The 20,048-nt window shown below is 40.8% G+C and overlaps 1 protein-coding gene across 8 annotated transcripts in view; it reads left to right on the top strand.

Annotated features, from left to right (window-relative positions):
* MCTP2 (multiple C2 and transmembrane domain containing 2) overlaps positions 1 to 17,160 on the top strand; it is a 142,868-nt gene extending 125,708 nt beyond the window's left edge. For 7 of the 8 annotated variants that reach the window (XM_090149059.1, XM_090149062.1, XM_090149060.1 and 4 more), the window contains 4 exons: positions 7,397 to 7,506; positions 9,898 to 10,007; positions 11,041 to 11,138; positions 13,434 to 17,160. In XM_090149059.1, coding sequence (XP_090005185.1) covers positions 7,397 to 7,506; positions 9,898 to 10,007; positions 11,041 to 11,138; positions 13,434 to 13,502 — 387 coding nt within the window. In that variant the 3' untranslated portion in view covers positions 13,503 to 17,160. Of the gene's footprint in view, positions 1 to 7,396; positions 7,507 to 9,030; positions 9,112 to 9,897; positions 10,008 to 11,040; positions 11,139 to 13,433 lie in introns of those variants that run through there. The other variant, XR_016470436.1, reaches the window with a different exon arrangement.
* The last annotated feature ends 2,888 nt before the right edge of the window (positions 17,161 to 20,048 follow it).

Genomic DNA, 20,048 nt, shown 5'->3' on the forward strand with positions numbered 1-20,048 from the left:
CCAAAGAAGAATTCCTCATTCCCAATATAAGAAATTCTTTCAGAAATAGATACCAAGAATATACCAACTTGTATGAGAACAATTTGAAAAGATGTAGCCAAACAAATTAAAGTCAAATTCATCTGGTAGCAAACAGCTGACATTTTCCATTTGTGTTCGATTCAGCATGTGGAAACCTTCCGTATGGATCTTATTTGTAAGGGTGGATTAAGATGAAAATTGCATTAATTTTCTCCACAGTAAAGGTCAGTAATTGAAACATGAACCAAGAGCCTATTGTGTAAGATGCTGTATCCCCATACTTAGGAAAGGTCATAGAAGACAATAACATCTCACTGTTTTATTCTCTGAAAGTATAAATAATTTCATTAGACTCTTACTTTTTTCTTCCATACAACAATTGCAGTATAATATTTCGTCATCTCCCATTGAGATTGATGAAGAGAAATGATGGTAAAGGCGTGAAAATCCCTCATAATTAAAAAGGGTGTGATCAGACTAAGAGGGGTCACATACTTTCTCCACAAAATTGTGGGCAAGATTGAGTTGTAAAAAAAAAAAAACAAATTAAGGTGTGTGTTTACGTAGATTTGGACTGCATTACATTGCTGCTTTCTCTTCAGTATGATGGGATCCTTCCTTATTTCTTTCTAATGAGTCTGTGTACAGACCACAAATAAGCTAGGCTCCTCCATCATCTATATTAGTACTAAGGGATGGATTCTGCTCCTTGTGCCAGGAACGATCAGTGCAAAGAAAGAGGATGGGGCACTTCTAAGCACACAGGATCTGTCTGGTCTGGTTACAATCCAGACTAAAGTAATGAAAGTTTCCAGTTATCACTTAAGACACTATTATGACTTAGGTAAGTTTCCTTCGTGCTTCTTATCGACCTAATCAACTTCTGGTTAATCCGGAGTACAGAGATTGCTCTGGTTTTGCTTTCCTCTTTGCAAAGCCTTCTGCGTACCAGAAGCTGGAAGAGAGATGATCTGTTATTTTTCAGTCTACAATGTGGCATGTTTTAGGAATGCTGTGATCCATAAGCAGCCATAACTTGGCACAATCCTTGGCCCATCATCGTGGCCCACCAGCATTCTGGACATCCGTAGGTTTGAGAGTTATGGGAGAGAGGAATTCATAGCAGGGACTTGGCAAAGATTTTCAGGTATACCAGGTGCTGTTGCGTGGCTTTCCTCGCATAAAAAACCTTGGCAAGCTAACCTTCTTCCTCTTGCCCTGCAGGTGGGCAAACCAACACTGTAATTCCTCTAAATCTCTGGAGGAATATTAAATAGCACCGAGCAGACCTCTGGGCTGAGCTCATAAAACTCAGGGAGCTTAAAAATTTCCCTTAAAAATTCCAACTATGTGAAACGGTGTTAAAATTTCTTTTGAATTGGGCAGACAGATGAATAGGACTATCTTCCTCCTGTACCCCAAATTGCTAGATTATAGATGATGGTGGAGTAGTTTAAATCTAATCACTGTGCAATTGTTCTTAGATCTCGTGTATTTCCAGGAGAAAGCACTTCTTTTTTTTTTTCTCAAAGTTGTTTTTCTTTTAAGATAAAAGATGAACGATACATTCTTCTCTACGTTCAGACTTCTTTCTTTTTTAGTTTTTGTGCACAGGTTTCTCACCAGAACGTTGTTTTATTCTGTTGTGAGTACTGATATTGCTTTAAGACTGGCGATAATATCACCAGATTCTGGGTTATTTTACATCTCTATGCAAATGCATACAAGTACAGAGCATGCATTTTAAACCCCTGTATTTCACATCTGTCCAGAGGGAAAGCAACAGAATTATGACCTAAGCCTCTCCGCACAATCTTAAATTCTGGTTGGTTTAGAAAAATCAAAGTCTGCTGCACAGAGATGAAATTTGTCTAATGTAAGCAAAGAAAGTGCTGTGTTTTCCTATGAGTGCTCCTTAATGAGGCATGAGATGGCCATCTTTGGCCTTTTTGCCCCCCCAGACTTAGCTGTAGGATGCTGTGCCCTGCTTTTAAAATGTGTCCTATTAAGGCTGGTGGTGCTGTCCTTCCTATCAGCCTGAAGTAATTCTATTGGCTCTGGTGGAATTATTCCAGATTTCACACCTTTTTAACTGAGAGCATAAATTGACCTGTATGTGTTGCATTTCCTCTATTTGATAATTATTTCAAGTATGCTCAGATTCGCTACATTTCCACAGCCAGGCAGGCACATTTGCAGCATGGTGTTAATAAACAAAACGATCCTGTGATGCACAGTTTTGGGACTGCACAAGGCAATCGCTTGGAGTTTGGCAGCCATCCCCTCTGCGTGCTCGTCCTCCTGTAAGAGCCAAGAAGCCCTCCTCAGCAAGCAGCAGGCATCACAGCTCAGGGCAAGGCAGTGACTCAGCAAGGCAGATTGCTGGGATCATTAAAGCCACCCTTAGCTCCTATGGAAAGTAGGAGGTTCAAGGTTGCTGTGGTGTCTATTTTCAAAGCTCTGCCTGGACTTGATTTTAGCTACCAAGGGACTCCCATGACTGCCACCTCTCACAACAGCTTCATTCTGCTGCTGGACTGAAGCTGTCAGCTAACAGTTCCCTATAGACGGTAGAGAACAGTGGTCTCCTATTTATGCCCTATAAAATCTTTCTAGTTGCAGAAGTTCTTCATCTGTGATCTATGAGTATTTTGGCCTTAAGATGCTTGATAGGAGTCTTGGCAGACAGCAGTGAGTTTGGAGTTTTGTGTTTAAGGTGAGGCTGGACCAGGCTCTGAGCAACCTGATTGAGCTGTAGGTGTCCCTGTGCATCGCAGGGAAGTTGAGCAAGATGACCTTTAAAGGTCCCTTTCAACTCAAATGATTCTCTGACTCAAAGTTGGAAGTGAAATCCAACTTCAGTTACGTCTCTTTTTCTCTAAATAACTACAGCATCTTTTTCAAAACCTGGAAGAACAGCGGACTAAAAGTCATGCATGCCTCAGCTTTTTTCTTTCCCTTTTCTCTCAATCTTGTTTTGCTGCCAATACACTGAGCATTCGTATCTGCTGCATGGGGGTAAATCCTGCCAAAATATTGCCCTCATGTGTTTGTAGCAGCGGTAATGTAACAGAATAGATGTAAAGAAAAGCTAATCCTGATGGTTAGGCCAGCCCAAATGAGGCAGGCTGACTCTTCTAATGCCAGATTTTCAGTCCCGACTTGGTGGCCTACGTCTTGCTTGCTTTCTCCTTTTGTATTAATTCCTATTTATTCTCTCTCCTCTCCTTATTCCTCATCCTTGCCCCCAAGTGTTCTTCAGCTTTATATATTGAGTTTCCCTCGGCATGCCAGAAATTTGCTGATGAATACCACTTGTCTGAAAGTTGCAAGCAGAATTCCATTTTGTGTAAGCACTTTGTATTAAATCCGTAATATGAAGTATTTAGAAGTTGATCGTGAATACATGCCTGAATTTTTAGTTGTCTAACGAACGATATGTGTGATATACATAAAGAAAAATGCACTTATAAAACAGCATGGCAAAACATCCTTGCGTTTTACTTTTTTGGATGTATCCAGAGGAAACTCTGAAGGACAGATTTAAAAAATAGGGAACAGCTTTTAGCCTTTGTAAAGATGAGAGTTATTAATCACGGAAACACATGATTGCAATTCAATAGCAGATCTCTACCATCCGTGTTTTCAATTCTTTGCTAGAGAAGCAGCAGTAAGTAGCACTGTTTGGGCTGTGGTGCAGAGCAGTGCAAAGGATGGGTAATTTTTGTCCTCAGTCTCTTCCTCCATAGGTTTCATGATTTCCCTTGCAGTCCCAGCTCTGACAGCTGGAGCTCACCGGTGGTGAATTGATGTGTTAATGCTGGAGATGGCTCCTCCTGGCCTGCCCCATATTTCACGCACTTTCAAAGTCTTTGTCACTGGAAGTACATCAATTTTGTTGTCATACGAGTTTCTTTTGCAACTGTCCCTGAGTGTCTGGAAGTGGGACGGCGTTGCTGGGAAGGGGAAAAAAGATCAGAGAAATGCAGTAACCCCTTACGTGCCTTTATATGTTCGGATTGTTGTGTGTTTCAGAAAGAAAAATCTAGAAGTGCTTTTCATTCAGCGGGGCAGAGAGAGATTTGGTGTCTTCATGTGGAAGTTCAAGCTGATGTGCATTAACTGGACACAAAAGACTTAATTTGTGAATTTGCTGGGCTCTTGCTTCTTTTTTTTCCACCTTCTTCCGCTGACATGCTTAATCTTTTGTAAGACCCCTTTTGTGTTTTTGTTCAGGCAATTAATGTAGAAATGAAAGTTTCTTAAATCGGGATATGCAAGGAAGATTTGAAGTAACACACTGATTATATAATTAATTCTCAGTTGTAAGTTCATTTTGATGGACTTAATTCTTTCCCAGAGGCTGCAGACTGGTTTTGGTCCACCCACAGTGCAGTAATCAGCTAAGAAATAAAGAAGAAAAAGGCCTTGAAGGAAAGGAAGTTTCACAACTGATTTTAGGGGAAAAAAAAAAAGTGTGAAAAACAGGCAGGATATTTTACTTTAAATTCAAGAAAATGCTTCAGAGCTTTGGTTTTGAACCATGGGTATCCAAATCCTGTTTTCCAGCAGCATAATATATTGCGTCCTAAACTCCTCAGAGAGGAGCAATATCTGAAAAGGAAGGAGCACAATTACCTGTGCTGGAGGTGGGACCTTACACAGATAGAAAAATAGAGAGGAAGATGAGTTTAGGATTAGTTTTTACATCTTTAACAAATATCTTAATGCTAGGTAATAACTTTCTGTATGGCAGTTGCTCATTTACAAATAAATATGGAGCAGTGACTCTGTTCTCGATGGACTACAACTATTTGCTCTGCTTCTGATAGTGTTCTTTGAGGTTCTGACTTCAGAAGGCATGCGTACACAGTGCTCCACAGCTTAAATAATTTGGAAGATCCTTCTTGTTGTGCTTCATTTGTCTGCTTCTCTCCTGCTTAACCAGTGCCTAATCATCCTGTAAATGTGTGGACTGCAGGTTTCCAGAATAAAATAATAACAAAGAAAAGATATTGATAGATTTTCAGATTATTTTGGCACTGGCAGTGCAATGCATATAGAGCATGAGTAGTGGTTAGCACAGATTATCCTCCAACAACTGAGTTCAATTGAAATGCTTCCTAATTCCTAACTACCCATTCCTCGGTTGTGTGTATTTTGTATTGCAAATTGAAAAAAAGCATATTGTCTAGGACTGATTTTAGTGTGCGTGCTAAGTAAGGATAAATGTCCTTTTATCCCATGAGCCTGTGGTTCCTATTCTATTTTCCTTGTCTGCTTGATGGCTGCAGCAGAAGTGAGGTGGTGTTGGTTAAATGCATTATCGCCGCGTATCTGTGCACAGTGGAAAACGTGTAAATGAAGCCAGCATGATGCAGATAGAGTTGTTGGACAATCTTCCTTTCAGCTGTGGGTAGCAAGAGTAGGCTTGCCTTGGAATATCACTGAATATCATCTGAAGTGGTTCCTTTACCCATCTGTCTGCATTAGGGTCGAATGAAATCCCCACTGGCTGCTATACTACTCTCGACTTCTACTGGCGAGTTTGGTGTGTAAGAGCCAACTATGACTAAGCGACTGTTGCACCATTCTAGTGAAGGAATAGTTAAAAATAATCCTAATGTGTCATTTACATTTGAGCCTAGCAAGGTTATAGCTGGAGCTGTGTGAAAATGACTTTTGGGTGCTATTTTCACGAGCTGACTATTTATTTATTTATTTAGTTGGTTCTGGGGTTATTTCACACCCCTGGGGTTTCATATTTTTTTTTTGTTGGTTGTTTTATTAATGTAAAAATACTCATTTTCACACCCGAATGTGTGATTATTTTAAAATCCTGCTTCTATTTTCTGTGCATTCCCTTGCAACCTAAAGGCAAATATTCAAATAGGAGCTTGATAACTCCATGGTGGTTTTGGCTGGCTTTTTCAACTCAAAAATTACTGTGAAGAGAAATATGCAGTAAGTAATTCAAACCTTGGCTTTTAAGGGTGATGAGGGCCATGCTGTCATGTCTGGCTCTTAGAATCCGAGGATGGTTCATATGTTATTTCAGCACACACAGATGTAGGGCAGTGCCCTCTCAGATGCATGGAGAGCCTCTCATGGCATGATAGTGTCAGAAGCCTGTAGCAGTGAGACTTCACCTCTGTGGCCCATTGTGACTGCAAGTAGCCTCTGACCCTCTCTCCTGCACAGCAAAATATTGTGGGTTCATGGCAGGGGGAGGACTGTAGGCAGTGTTGCTCTGAGTATCTCCGATCCCTGCTTACTCCCACGTACTCTGGCCAGCAGGGACAATGGAGAAGGATAGAATCACAGAATGGCTTGGCTTGGAAGGGACCTTTAAAGATCACTGAGCTCCAACCCCCTGCCATGGCTGCCCCCACCCAGTCAGGCTGCCCAGGGCCCCATCCAGCCTGGCCTTGAGCACCTCCAGGAGAACATGGACATGTCTTGCAGTGTACCACCATCATCTCCCTTCTCTGGATACTGACTGGTTAAAAAACAAACAAACAAAAAAAAAAACACAAAAAAAATTTATTTTTTCTAAATGGAGCTGGTTTTGGAGAGTCTAAATGTGGTGTAAAATCAGTGTCCAGGGCTCTGCATTTTGGAATAAGTGAATGTTTTGCTGATTTCTTGCTCGAATATCTGCAACCACACCAATTTGCATGCCTGTATGTGTGTTAGATTGCTGGCAAAGAAATGCTGAATGCTGATAATTGTATACTGATTTCCAAGGCTGATTTAAGTCATTTTGATTTTTAATTCATTCTGTGCTTCCTTTTTATTCCTGCACATGTGTAGTAATGTCCTGTAATGTTGTTGCCTAAAATAAGCAGTAAGAAATGAAGTTGTGAGATGACTGCTTTAAAAAGAAAATGTCGTTTTTTCCTTCGATTCTTTTTTTTCTCCCCCAAGTAAAGGAATAAGTATGCAGAATGATTTAAAAAAAATGAAAACAAGTATCTTGCTGCTAATTTACGTACAGAATACAGCATTGCTATTGGAAGCTTGCAAAGCACGGAAAAGTGATATTCAGAAGTTATGGGCTGAGGGGTGCTCAGCACCTCTTTTGGGTTGACATATAGCTGGGTTCTTCAGTGAAAGCCTGGCTTGAAATCCTGAACTTTGTGTTAGAAGATAAAGAAACCTCTGCCCAGGTGCTGAGGGAAAGAAAGAAAATGTAAGGAACTATTTGCCTTCATATTCATTATATATAATAAATGTTTTCTCTCCTCCCTTCAGTGATAATGCTTAAGTTCATGGGTACATAAGTAGTACTGGGAATCTCTAACTTTTCTCATGTACCTGTGAGCATGTTAGCACATACTGAGATTAATGCTTTGCTTTTTTTTTGGGGGGGTAGGAATCTGAGAAAAAGGGATTAATTGACAGAATCCACATGGTCCAAGAGATTGTCATAGCTGTTCAAAGCGTTCTAGAGGAAATCGCGTCGTTTGGAGAGAGAATTAAGAAGTAAGTGATGGATTTTTCTTGCTTAACCGTGATTTGCAATGAAGCAGAGCTGGGGTGAATTTCTTGCAAGGTGAAGCAGGAGAAGCCTGGCCATAGAATTTCTATTCCAAAAATGTTCCCAAAGCATAGAGAAGAGGAGAGACTGTGTGCTCTGCTGGTGTAGCTCTCACAGTGTCCGTCTGCTCAGATTTCTGATCTTGTCTGTCTGTGATGGAGTCGTGATGGGAAATACTACTTGAATTTGTGGACTCAGAACTATCAGGTTTTTCTTTGTATTTCCTCCACAGAAAATGCATAGAGGGCTAATGCTATTGCCTTTCCCATGCCCTCCCTACCCTGGTTACAGGAGTAATCATTTATTTCCATCTACAGTGCATTGATGTTCTTCTCTACCATTTTGAGCTTCCTGCTTCCTGCTTGATGCCACAAGGAAGCCTGAAGGCAGTTTTCTGGTCTTGTCACAATGGGAGGCGCATAGGGTATTCCTGACCCTGAAAGGGAAAGAGGTGAAGAGCCAAAGAGAAACTAAAAAAAAAAAAAAAAAAGGAAAGTCCCCCACACAAACTCATACAAACTTTTATAACCCAATCTTTATTGGCACTTCATTGACCCACATTGTTTTCTGTTTTGAGCACAAAGTGATGGTTTGTGACTGAGCCACACTTTAATGAGGCGCTGGGTTCAAGCTAAAAATACAGCAAACCCATGTGTTGTGGTTCCACGCCGTGCACCACAGCTGGGGTGGAAGTGGCCCAGAGATGTATTCCAGTCTATGAACGGAGCAGTGTTCTGCCCAGCTGCATGGCAGGAAGACTCACTATTAATTCTTGTATTCATTTTGGTGACAATGGTCTTAAAGAACACATTGGGTATTAATGTGGAGGCCCAATGTAATTTCAGAAGAATTCCATTGTAACTCAACAGAAATGCACCATTAAAGAATTGCCACCAAAATTTTTTGTGAGTGACAGACTGAATCGTGCTGCAGTTTCCATCTGTCACTCTAGTTATGCAATCATAGGGAATTTTACTACTTTAACAGAATTGAGCTGTTTTGCTACTTGTTTTTTTTTTTTTAACTTGAGCTATGTTGATGGCTTCTCCCCCACCTATTTTTACTTAATACTTCACTTAATACTACATCTGGTGAAGTTTAAAAGTAATTATTGTCCCATACTAGTAATTTTATTGGTCAAGAGAAGTTCATATCATTTTGTAGCCTGACGAGTGGTCCACATTAATTTTCTCTTCTTCCTATTCCCTGTCATCATGATGCGATGAAGTTAGCAGGTAGATGGCATGAAATGAATGCTAAGATCATAGAATGGCTCGGGTTGGAAGGGACTTGAAAAATTATTGAGCTCCAACCTCCTGCTGTGCGCTGGTTACCATGCATTAGATCAGGCTGCCCAGAGCCCATCCAACCTGGCATTGAGCACCTCCAGAGCTGGGGCTCCCACAGCTTCTATGGGCAAAGACCTGTAAATCCACCTGCAAACTAATTAGCGTTCATATTGTCTCCAGGTATCTCAATGTTTGGTGAGACAGGAGAGCGTGTTGATGGAGTACCTGCTAGGATGTGTTACTAATAGCTGATAATCCAAAGTACGTAGTAAGCGTACATGTGAACGATATGGGTGAAAGGAAGTTTGTGTGTGTGTGTGTTCCAAGTCTAAATTACTGTGGTGACAGAAAGCCCAAGTGGAAAAATGTCAATGTGTGAAGGCTTGGATTGCTGATAACATACGATAGCTGACCTGAGACAGCCTCCTATATTCGGTGCAATAGGAAATTGATAAAAATGCAAGGAAATAGAAGCCAGTGTGTACCTATTAAGATGTATAGAATATTATTCCCCAGTACTATGCAGAGAAGTGACTAACTCCTCTCCTAAGGTTTAGTGTTAGTTGTAATTAATCCATTCCACATTATTGGCAGAGTTGACTCTGGCTACCTGCCACTTTCAAGTCATGCATCAACGCCCTTTTCATGTCATCTCCACTGTGGTCCAGGAGAGCCAGCTCAGATGGCTTGCACCTGCAGCACAGTCTTGTCTCCAAATCAGATAATCTTCCCATGAATAATGGAGAGCTGACCGGTGAGCAGAGATGTGTAACAAGTGCGACATGTATAAGAAGAAACAAGAACAACTCACTACATGGCTAACAACTTCACCAAGCCCCCCTGAGGCTATCCTCTCTCCTTGTCCTGATATCTGCCTCTCAGATATCACCTTTAATCTCTTACAGCATCCAGGTGCAGGACTCCGCTTACCCACTTTCCAAAGCGTATCTGTGTATTTGAATGTGTGAAACCTTGCAAAGAGAACATTACGTTATTATCCATCATGAAGTACAGAGTAGAAATACTGAGAAATGTTATTCTTTACAGCACGTTGAACTGGACGGTGCCCTTCCTCTCAGTTCTGGCCTGCTTGTTCCTCGCAGCAGCAACAGTTATTTTGTACTTTATACCGCTGAGGTACATTATTTTAATCTGGGGTAAGTACTCCATCGTACACATGCAATAAATACATTATGCAGGGAGTTCCCATCACCCTGTCAGGCCTGAGCCACTGCTGTAGGAGAAAAAAGAAATGAAATAAAGGATTAAATCAAACAAAAGAAAGAGCAAAAGGAAAGGAGAGAAATTGCTGGGAGTAAAAAGTTCTGTAACAAAATACTGTTGTTCTGGTATGGAGGACATGGTGAATACACGAGAACTATACATCCATTCGACATCATCTAGACTGACAGGGCCTTCAAATATGATACGTGTTAAACAACTACCCTGTGGCAAGGCCTTAAAAGACCTTATGGTATTTTCTGTTTTTTAAAAATCAGGTACACAGAAAATTGTGTTGGCATTTTGCTGCAAGTGTATGGCTTAAAAGCTGCATCTCAGATGTGAAGCAGAAACATTTCACAGAGAGGAGAAGGCTGGAGCAGCCATCTCATTTTAAACTACTTTCAGGGAGACTAGTATGGGATTTTGGACAGGGGTGTAATAGGATTCAATGCTATATTATGATTCTCGGAGGCTGCTGGCATATGATTTTTTTTTGGCTGTTCTTTGAAGTGAGCTGGCTGTTCTCTTTTTCTCAATGACACTTTGCTCTTCTACCGTGCCTTTAGATAGCCATACTGATCTCTTAGTGGGGAAGCAGAAGGGTGTTGGGTGTCTTTGCTCATGTGGGATAGTGGATTTAACAGTCATCTCAGTGACAAATTGGTTATGTTCTCCCCACGTTACCCTCCAGAAAGAATGCATCCTGCAATCTCTTTTTTTTTGCCTCCGTGTTGATAACAGATTTCTCCCAAAGTAGGGAAATGGCTGTATAAACCTGCTTTTTTCAGGAGGCATTTGTGAATGATCCCACATGACTGGCAATGTGTGCGTGGCTTGAAGTTTGAGGCACCGCTTTCACACTAATTTTTACTTGTGAATTCTTCTTTCCTTTTTCACCTCATCTGAACAGTTGAGTAAGGAGGGGGGATAGAAATGAGTTATTTTGTTTGCTTTTATTTTTCCTAGGCATAAATAAATTTACTAAGAAGCTTAGAAATCCCTATGCCATCGATAATAACGAGCTACTAGATTTCCTCTCCAGGGTACCATCTGATGTTCAAAAGGTACGTAATGAAATGGGCAGCACCAACAGAGGCAATGAGCAGCTCTGAGAGCGGCTGGGTTGGGGAATACAATGCCCCTGCACTTTTGAATAACTGAGATAAGGGATTGGGAAAATCCATGGAGGGCGGGGGGCTGAGGGGGGGAATGTTAGAAGAGAGAGGAGCCAAAATCCTTTGTCAGAAGCGTGATTGCAGAAAAATTATCCTGAAAAGACTTACTTAAAAATGATCTGGAAAATCATCCAGCGTGGTTAGTGAACTATGGTTTCCGTCACCTTTCTGCTCCCATATTTGTACGGAGGAAAGAGAAAAATAGTCTCTTTGATAGAGATAACCATCCAAAAGCTTTCTGAATTCTCCCTTTTCTCAAAATCGAGTGTGGGGGGATTATTTCCATGACTTTGTGCTCGCTGTGGTTTTTTTCACATCAGCCATCCCTCAAAATTCTTTCTCCCCACCCACATTGAACTCCAGGCTGCCCTTGGACAAGACTCAGCTCATCTTTTTCATTAGAGAAAGCTTTGAGATGTGTATAAAATACTCTGCGGTTGATGAGTTCAATCTTCTACCATTACAGAATTATAACTTTTAATCTAGCCAGAATCTGTCCGCCCTCAATTTCAGTCAAGTCTCGTCTCTTTTCACATTTCTTTGAAACAACAAGAGTGTCTTCAGTAATCCTGCCAATCTTCCTGGAAATTATTTGAACAATAAGTCCTTTAGAATGTCAGGATCTGTTTATTTCTCCTGAAGGAAAGAGAATAGTCTTGCTGAGTAACAAGGCACATGATATAAAGGATTCTTTCTTTTGTTTTAATCAACTGGAATCTGTGTCCTCAGGCCCCGATCCTGATGCTCTGGATCCCACTGACATTGTACCTTCCTCTGTGAATCGTGGTACTTTCACAGTGAGGTGCTGCTTACTGTGAATAAGGGGATCACAATCTTGCCTGTAGTGATTTCACTCTGCTGGAGACCGAAAAATAATTGCCTCCATGCAGCGTCGAAGCATCTGGTAGAAACAGGGTTGGAAAGGCTTGTGGTGACATTTATCTCAAGAGGTCACCAGATTGGCTGATGGCAGCACTAATAATTTGAGAGAAATCTCTTCGTTGACTGCTGGGAGCAAAAGAGCTAAACAGGAATAATCATGGAGACGTTGAGCTTGAGTGTATTTCTGGTTGTTTTTTTGTTGTTTTTTTTTTTCCTGCCATTGCTCTGGTAGAGCACACTGGATTTGCAGTGATGGTTTGCATATGCCCCGTTAATGTTTATATTTAAAGATAAGCTGCTTTTCTATTTATGCTTTATTTAACATTTACATTTATAACATTTCCTTGAGTGGTTTCTATCATTTTGGAAACCTTTGAACTCTCTGAGGAAAATGATAACCATTTACTATGAGGGACGACTAATAAAAGTTCCCTCGATGGGACAAACCTTCTCAGAGCAGTTTTCCACTGGTGCTAAAAATAATGAAGCCTGTGTGTCAGCCATGTGCTCCTCCAGCAAAGAGTGATCCGTGGCAACTCCAAATCCTTTCTGTCTTCCTTTAACATGCTATTGATGCATCATCATTTCACTGCAGTGAGTTGGAAAACACCTCTGCATTTTAGCCACTTACAACCCGCATGTGCTAGGAGAAAGACAGAGGAGTGGAAAAGATGGGACATTCAACAAAAGGTTTCTGTGGTTTCAATGGGAATACTTTTCTGTGGCACAACAGGCAATTTGCTGTTGGGGTTGTATGATCCTCTGCAGTTTATCCATACGTGTTTTACCTATTGAATTGTAAATGAAATGGTTTTGAAAGGTGGAGGTAGCTTTGTCCAGGCTCAATCTGAGAAAATATTTTTCTTTTTGAAATGATTAAATATTCCAACATCCCAAGGTCTGCATGCAATTTTGACAACAGTCATTTTGCTGCATATTGGGATCCACTTGATCTGTTACTCCTCAGAGGAGTTAATTAAACTTATTGGTTAATGCCAGAAGAAGAAAAACAGCTCCCAAACCAAAACAAACCCAAAGATCTCTCCTCTGCTGCAGAAATTAGGTAGAACCCCATGTATCTCATTAGAAAAATCTGCTTTTAATATTTTGTTTCAAGAAATGATGCATGACTTCTCAAATCCTTCCTGCAATTAATCCCCCATGTTCCTGTGTTTAGAAAATGATTCATTACTTTTGAACCTTCCTTAGTTTCCCTTGGTTTGTCCTTGGGGAGCCATTAACACACGCTGTACTGAGCTAGAGTTACCTAGCTGCAAACGTCATGTCTATTTGTTTTTACAGGTGCAGCATGCTGAATTGAAACCATACAGCAGCTCCAGCCCCATTAGGAAGAAACGGAGTGCTCTATAGGATGAAGTGCAATTTTGGAATGCAGCATCTCTTTCTGTACCCTCTACATATATACACGTGCTTCCCCCTTCTCTTTGTAATTCAGAACAACACAGTAATTTTTTTTTGTTGTCGTTTTGTTTTTTAAGCTGGTCTTTTTGATAAATACCTATTTTGAGTTGTCTTTTTGGGCTGTCTCTTGACACCAAGATGTAGCCCCTAAAGAGCGGAGTGAAACGTGAATTAGTTTGTAGGGTGGGGAGGTGTGGGAGGGTATGGTGCCACTGCATTCCCTCTTTTTATTTTTTATTTTGCTTCAATTGCAGAGGCTTTGCTGGATGTGGCAGCACTCCATTTTTTTATGTAGGAGGAAATAATTCTGCCTAGCGTAGCAGATCAGCTGAGCTGATGTGAGGAGATGCTCTGAACCACTTTTTAACATATCCAACAGATTTACATTAAGATATGAAAGCTATTCTTTTCTGAGTTAAATCACTGTGCCTAGAAAGGTTTAAGCTCTGAATTAACGAGTCTTTGATACCCATCTTCTGTTCAAGCAGTGTACATTTTAAAAAGTTTTTTATCATAATTAGCAGAGTGAGGAGCTCCAGCAGTATCTCAATATTTCATCCAGCACTTGTGGGTTTTTCCTTTTTTGCTTTTCTTTAGAAAAAAAAAAAAAATGCCCACCCTGTGGTTAACTATTTGGATACTGGATTCATCGGAGATCCATTGCTGGCAATGGATGCATGAGAACCTTCTGCTGCAAAAGGATTAAGAGACTGAAGAAAAGCCTAACTCACTGACCTGAAAAGACTCTGTTGACTTGCCTTTTATAACTCCATCTCATCAGTTATTTTCAGCACAGCTCTTGTTTTTCTGTCTAAATCCAGAGGGGTCAACACTACAGATCCAGGAGAAAAACACTTTGTTGCCTTAAAGAAACAAGTGCTCGTGCAGAAAGTACGTGGTGCCCAAAGATGTGGCTGTGCAATAGGGGGCAGGTGTTGGTCTCCTGCCGATTCCCATTGGAGTCCACAAAGAAAGGATCAGAAAATGAAGTTATGTGGGAAATGAGCAATGAAAAAACATGAGAAAGAACCCAGTTTTCTGAGGGAAATGTGATTTCTTGCTTTGATCTTTTAACTATTGTTCTGCTTTGTAAAATTCACATAACCAGCATAATCCATGTTGTTTGCCTTGGGAAACTGAGGTGGAGAATTGTGTAAACCTGCTCAGTTTCTTTTGAGAGTGTATTCCTCAGCCTTTTAGCTGCTGTAGGACTTTGTGGGACTTGCCCCCATGAGTCACTGTTAGCACGAGAGCTGGAGTTTGGTTCTTGCCATTTCCAGGCAGGTGTTTCCACCAGCATTGCCTCAGGTGGTTCACCTTACAAACAAAGAGAATCCTGGTGCACAAGTTGCTTTTTAAAAAATAAGACTTTGAAAGTCGTCTAACTAAAGATAAAACAGGTGAAGCTTTGCTTATGGATTGGCAATCCAAATGCTGTTGCACTATTTGATGATGCAAACCCGAGGGCTTGATGTATGAATTTGGCACAAAAAAACTAACATCAGAGTATTTTTCACTGGGTTGTTAATTAGATTCAGTGATTTTTTGATTTTTATTTTTCCAAAGTAACAATCTCCTCTATGTCACTGAATCACTAAGGGCGCATGTTCATAGACTTGATTTAAAATGGAATAGTTCAGGTGGAAAGGACCTGAAAAAATCATCAAGTCCAACTGCCCAACCACTTCAGGGCTAACCAAAAGTTAAAGAATATCATTGAGGACATTATCCAAATACCTCTAGAGCACTGAGACACACGAGGGCATCAACCACTTTGTTAGGAAGTCTTTTCCAGTGTTTGACCACCTTCGTGGTAAAGAAATTGTTCCTGATGTCCAGTCTCAACCTCCTCTGTGCTATCCTCATGGGTCCTATTGTGGGCTACCAGGGAGAGGAGATCAGTGTCTCTGATAAAGAATGTGTTTTGCTCATGTAAAGCTCTGTTTAGGTGCGTATGAAGAGACAGAAGAAAGATTATCTCACTTTAAAATAGTATAAAAATGCCTCTTTGTGTGCACGCGTGCTTGTGTACCCATGCATGTACACAGTTGTGTATAAAGAAGAGTACATGTATAATGTATTTATAGGTGAGTACGTGTGGGAAAATGATTGAACATATAGATTTAAAAACCTTGAAAATGTTTATGAAAAATGCCAAAGATTCTAAAGCTTATCTTGTGTCTGTTCTTCTTCATTTTGTACCGTTCCCGGCATGTCTCTCTGGCTGAGCCAGATCTCTGCATGATTTGATTTACTTCAACTTAATGAAGTCGGTTGGAAAGAGTCTTGTAGAAATTATAAAATCTCCAGTAAATCTCCTTCTTGTACATACAGTGGATGTCCACGGATCTCTTTTGTTAAACTGGTTTCTCAATCTTCTGTGTAAACAATGCCTCATTGTCTCGCTTGAGACTATCATCCAGTTTATCATACTGTAGTCTTGTCGCTTTGTAGGGACCAAAGTCCCACATATTTAAGCAGGCCTGTGAAATCAGATCATTGATCTGAGTGAAAATATTCAGCTGCGGCAAACGTTTATTTATTCAGAAGTTGAGTCTGATATTGTAACAGTAATTTTTTTTTTTTCCTGTAGATTTTTTTCACATTTGATTTCTGTTCAGGAGACAGGGTGATGTCTTTATATACATATAGATGTGTGTTTTGGAATAATTTGTATTAGATTGTTATGCTGGAGACATACCAAATGAAGGGGTTTGGATGGCCCAGTATGTGTAAATGTTGTAATGAGCTCTTTGTTTTGATAAACGCTGTTTGAAATGCAATAAACGTTTGAGGTTATGGTGATGTTTTTAATTTATCTGGATTAAAACATATATTTCTCATTCTTTACAATATATATGAGCTATAGTATTCAGTATCTGGCTAGGTGAGCAAGTACATCACTTGACAGTGCAGTGTACCAACACCTGAAGTTACCTGAAGTGGACTCTGTGCTGCTGTAGGAGATAAGGTAAAGAGAGACCCCACCTGCTTTTAAACTTGTGGGTGGGATTTCCCAGCCTCTGCCTAGGGGAAAGGAGGGTTACGTGTTTGTGCTGCCCACTGAAGTAATCAAAATCTTTATTCAGACTTTTCATTTGATTCCTGAAGCCAGAACATCAGTTGTTACGTAGCTGAGTGTCCGTCTGCCCATGGGAATGACTGTTTTTTACGTTGTTAATCTATACACTGTATAGCATGGAAATTATAAACTTATGTTTTTAATTCACGGCAGTCATTTGAGTCCCACAAGATGTATATTTGCATTCTAATTTCTCTAAGACCAGAAGGCATTCAGAAATGTAAATCTACCTGTGGGTCCTTTGGCTGACTGTAGCTTACAGAACATGGAGATCTGTTGATAGCATATGACCAAACATGTCTGCTGTCTTCACAACATGTAAATGACTGGGTTTGACATACGTGTGCAAATGAAATATGTACTTGTGTTTGCCCAAACGTAAGCTGCTGCTAAAAGTTGGTTTCTGGACTAATCTTGAATAAGAACGAGGACTCGGCTCCCTTATGGATCACTGTCAGGAGACCTCAGTCGCTGAAACGCACATTGTGGAAAGCAGGCAAACAACTGAATAAAGCAGTCGGTGGAAATGTCACAAGCGCCTTTTCTTTCCTGCTTGCAAAGCTGCAGTTTTAACCTTCAGCTCTTGCATTCCTCTCTGCTCCCCCTCGGTCCTCTCCCACACAAAGCGATGGAAGGCTCGGGCTCAGCCCCGCTGCTCTGGGGCTCACACCTATGGCTGTTGCCCTGCAGACCTACCTTCATTTGCATGGGGAAGTGCTCATCCCTAGAAATTAGGCTCCTGCTAATTGACTGCCTGGAGTACTAACAGCTCCCAGGACTAGGTAGTCCCGCTGGAAAATGGAGAGTTGCCATTTAATTTCCTGTACTCTACATGGGGCTACTTTGGTTGGGTTTTTATTTGTAGGGCCTGATCCTGCAGGAATCACCACAACTGGAGTTGTTTTCCCATCAGCTCCGTAGGTTCACACTTGGAAGGAATAATTTGGCTGCTCAGAGGGGTTAGGAAAAAATCAACAAAATACATTCTAATCAAACCTTAACCTTTAGATTCTCCATCCTTTAAACTAAGCTGATAGACTGCTTGGGAAATGCTAGCTTTGACTCTGGAGACTGTGGTATGTATCAGAAGTGAATCCTCTTCTGACTTAATACTGTACTTGCATTTTATCTTTAAAGCTACACGTGTCAGTGCCCTGGTGCATCTACCCCTTCAAATCACACGGAGACGCGATAAGAATATCTGCTCTTTCGCATCCTGAAAGTTAGCAACTGGGAAGAAAGCTGAGGTACTACATATTTTAACTTGCTGTATTGCAAATGGAGTGTTTTAATTGTTCTCACTTTAGGATAAGTTAAACCAGGTGAAATTCCAAGATTTTCGGATAAAATATCTGCCAGACAATGCTATCAATGGAGAAGACCCTCAGCAGCAGCAGTTATGTAGTTCCAAAGGATACGTGAGTAAACAGTATGTTTTGCTTAGTGTAAATATTCGAAAGCATTTAGAAATAACAAAGTGAAAAAACCTAGCATCCTCCAGATGATACTGTTTCTAATCTACTTTCCTCTGTATTGCTTTGACTTAAAACAGTGCAGCATGTAGAAGGTCATTTTGTTTTGAATAAGTGATGTGCTCCTCTGACATGAATCATGGAGCTGAGCACAGGGCAGCAGGAGGTGGCATTCAGGGCTCGGTGTTTGCAGCAGCAGCAGCAGCACCTGGGCGGGCAGGAGTTCAAGTTCTCAGCGTGGCTCTAAGCCGAGGGCTGGTGATTCTTGTTAAATTTTACATGGGGGAACGTTGCCAATCAGTTTTCCTGTGTCGGATTGAACACCTGCAATTTCCCTCTTGGCTGAACGAGATGATGTGCCTCTAAGAGAGGAAGAAAGTAAAAGCCAGAAGATCGGCCAGCTTAAACTTCATTTGAGCTGCTTTCTTAGCATAACCAGCCTTCCAACCTCTTCCAGACCTCTTTGTAGACAGAGGTAAGAGACTTGCTTGTAGGTTGGATGCATGCATTTGGATCTGGGTCTTCTAGACACAAATATGTTCAGGTTTGGATGTGAACAGGTTGCCCCTCACACTGCTGTTCAAAGGCTTTGTGAAGCTGTGTGCTCAACTGACACGTGCAGTGGTCTCCAGTCCATGAAGGATGGATTATGCTCTGGGCTTTGATGAAATGAAGGGTAGATGGGTGGAAGGAGTGCTCGAAGGAGTGCTTAGCTAGGGGTTTCCCATTTGCACTCTCATGTTTTGATCAATGATGAACGAAGAAACTTTGTGGCTCTTGATCCCTGCACTTGGGTAAGTTTTTCTGTCAAGAGGAGGAATATTGAATAATGTTAAGCTGTCACCTACCAAATGAAGCTGATAAGAACCGAAGAGTTGGTGCTTGCAGACAAACCTAAGTGCATTGTTTTATTTTTGAACAAACCCTTTCTACTGCTTCTGTTTTAGCATTTATATCCAAAAGATGGGATCCGAATATCTTTGTGCTCATTGCCATGTAGGGCGACAGCTTCTGAGGGCCTAAGTCTATGCGTAGCAAAACCATGTATTGCTCACTTGCACGGGTGGGGGAAAGTCTCCCTCCATCTCTGGCAATGGACGACTTTACTGAAAGTCATTGCCATTCCCTTGCATTTATCACTGCCACTCTTGCTCTGCATATTTTTGGTATTCGCCATGCATTGTTAGCAGTGATTGTCATGTAATTAAATCACTGCTCATCACAAGAGCCTATTTTTATGCTGAGATAAGCATCAGAAGTCTGCTGCAGCGTCCCCCAGATCAATAAAGATGTTCCCTGTAGGATTACAAATAGTCTGGGGTTGTACAGGGCACTGGAATTAATTAGGAATGATTTCTCTTTTTCTTTCTTCTTTCAATACATTTTTAATTGTTTATCCATTTTCGATGGGCTTGTTTTTAACTCTGCCATGATGCCCAGATGCTTCTGTTCAGACCTTTTGAGTATAAGATACAATATCAATTTGGACAATACCATTTGCTGTAAGCACTCACTATTATCATCATCTTTCCATAGACTTGTGTGACTATTGCTTCAAAATACATTTCTGAATATGATATTTGCATCTCAAGTTTTACACCTGAAATTACCATTAAATAGATCCATTAAGTGGTGGGATTTAACCAAATACAATCCGTAACCTTCAGGCTCTCTCTTGAAGATATGGCATTGTGATCGGACGATACGGGGGGTGCGTAGAGAGAATCAGGCCATTTAGCAAGGAAGTGTTTGCACAAGGTCACAGAATTGCAAGAAAGAAAAAGGACTATCTTGGAAGTCTTGCATTTTCAGACAGTTTGAGAGCTTGATTTCTGGGGTAGGACTGTTTCTTCATATATTTTTTTTCTTTTAAGTTCGTACAAACGTATAGAAATCTATTTGGGGAAGGTAGATAAACAGCTGAGTCGTTTGGGAGTTGCT

Source organism: Phasianus colchicus, chromosome 12 (genome assembly GCF_987193195.1).
Source record: "Phasianus colchicus chromosome 12, bPhaCol1.hap1.1, whole genome shotgun sequence".
Lineage (NCBI taxonomy): Eukaryota > Metazoa > Chordata > Aves > Galliformes > Phasianidae > Phasianus > Phasianus colchicus.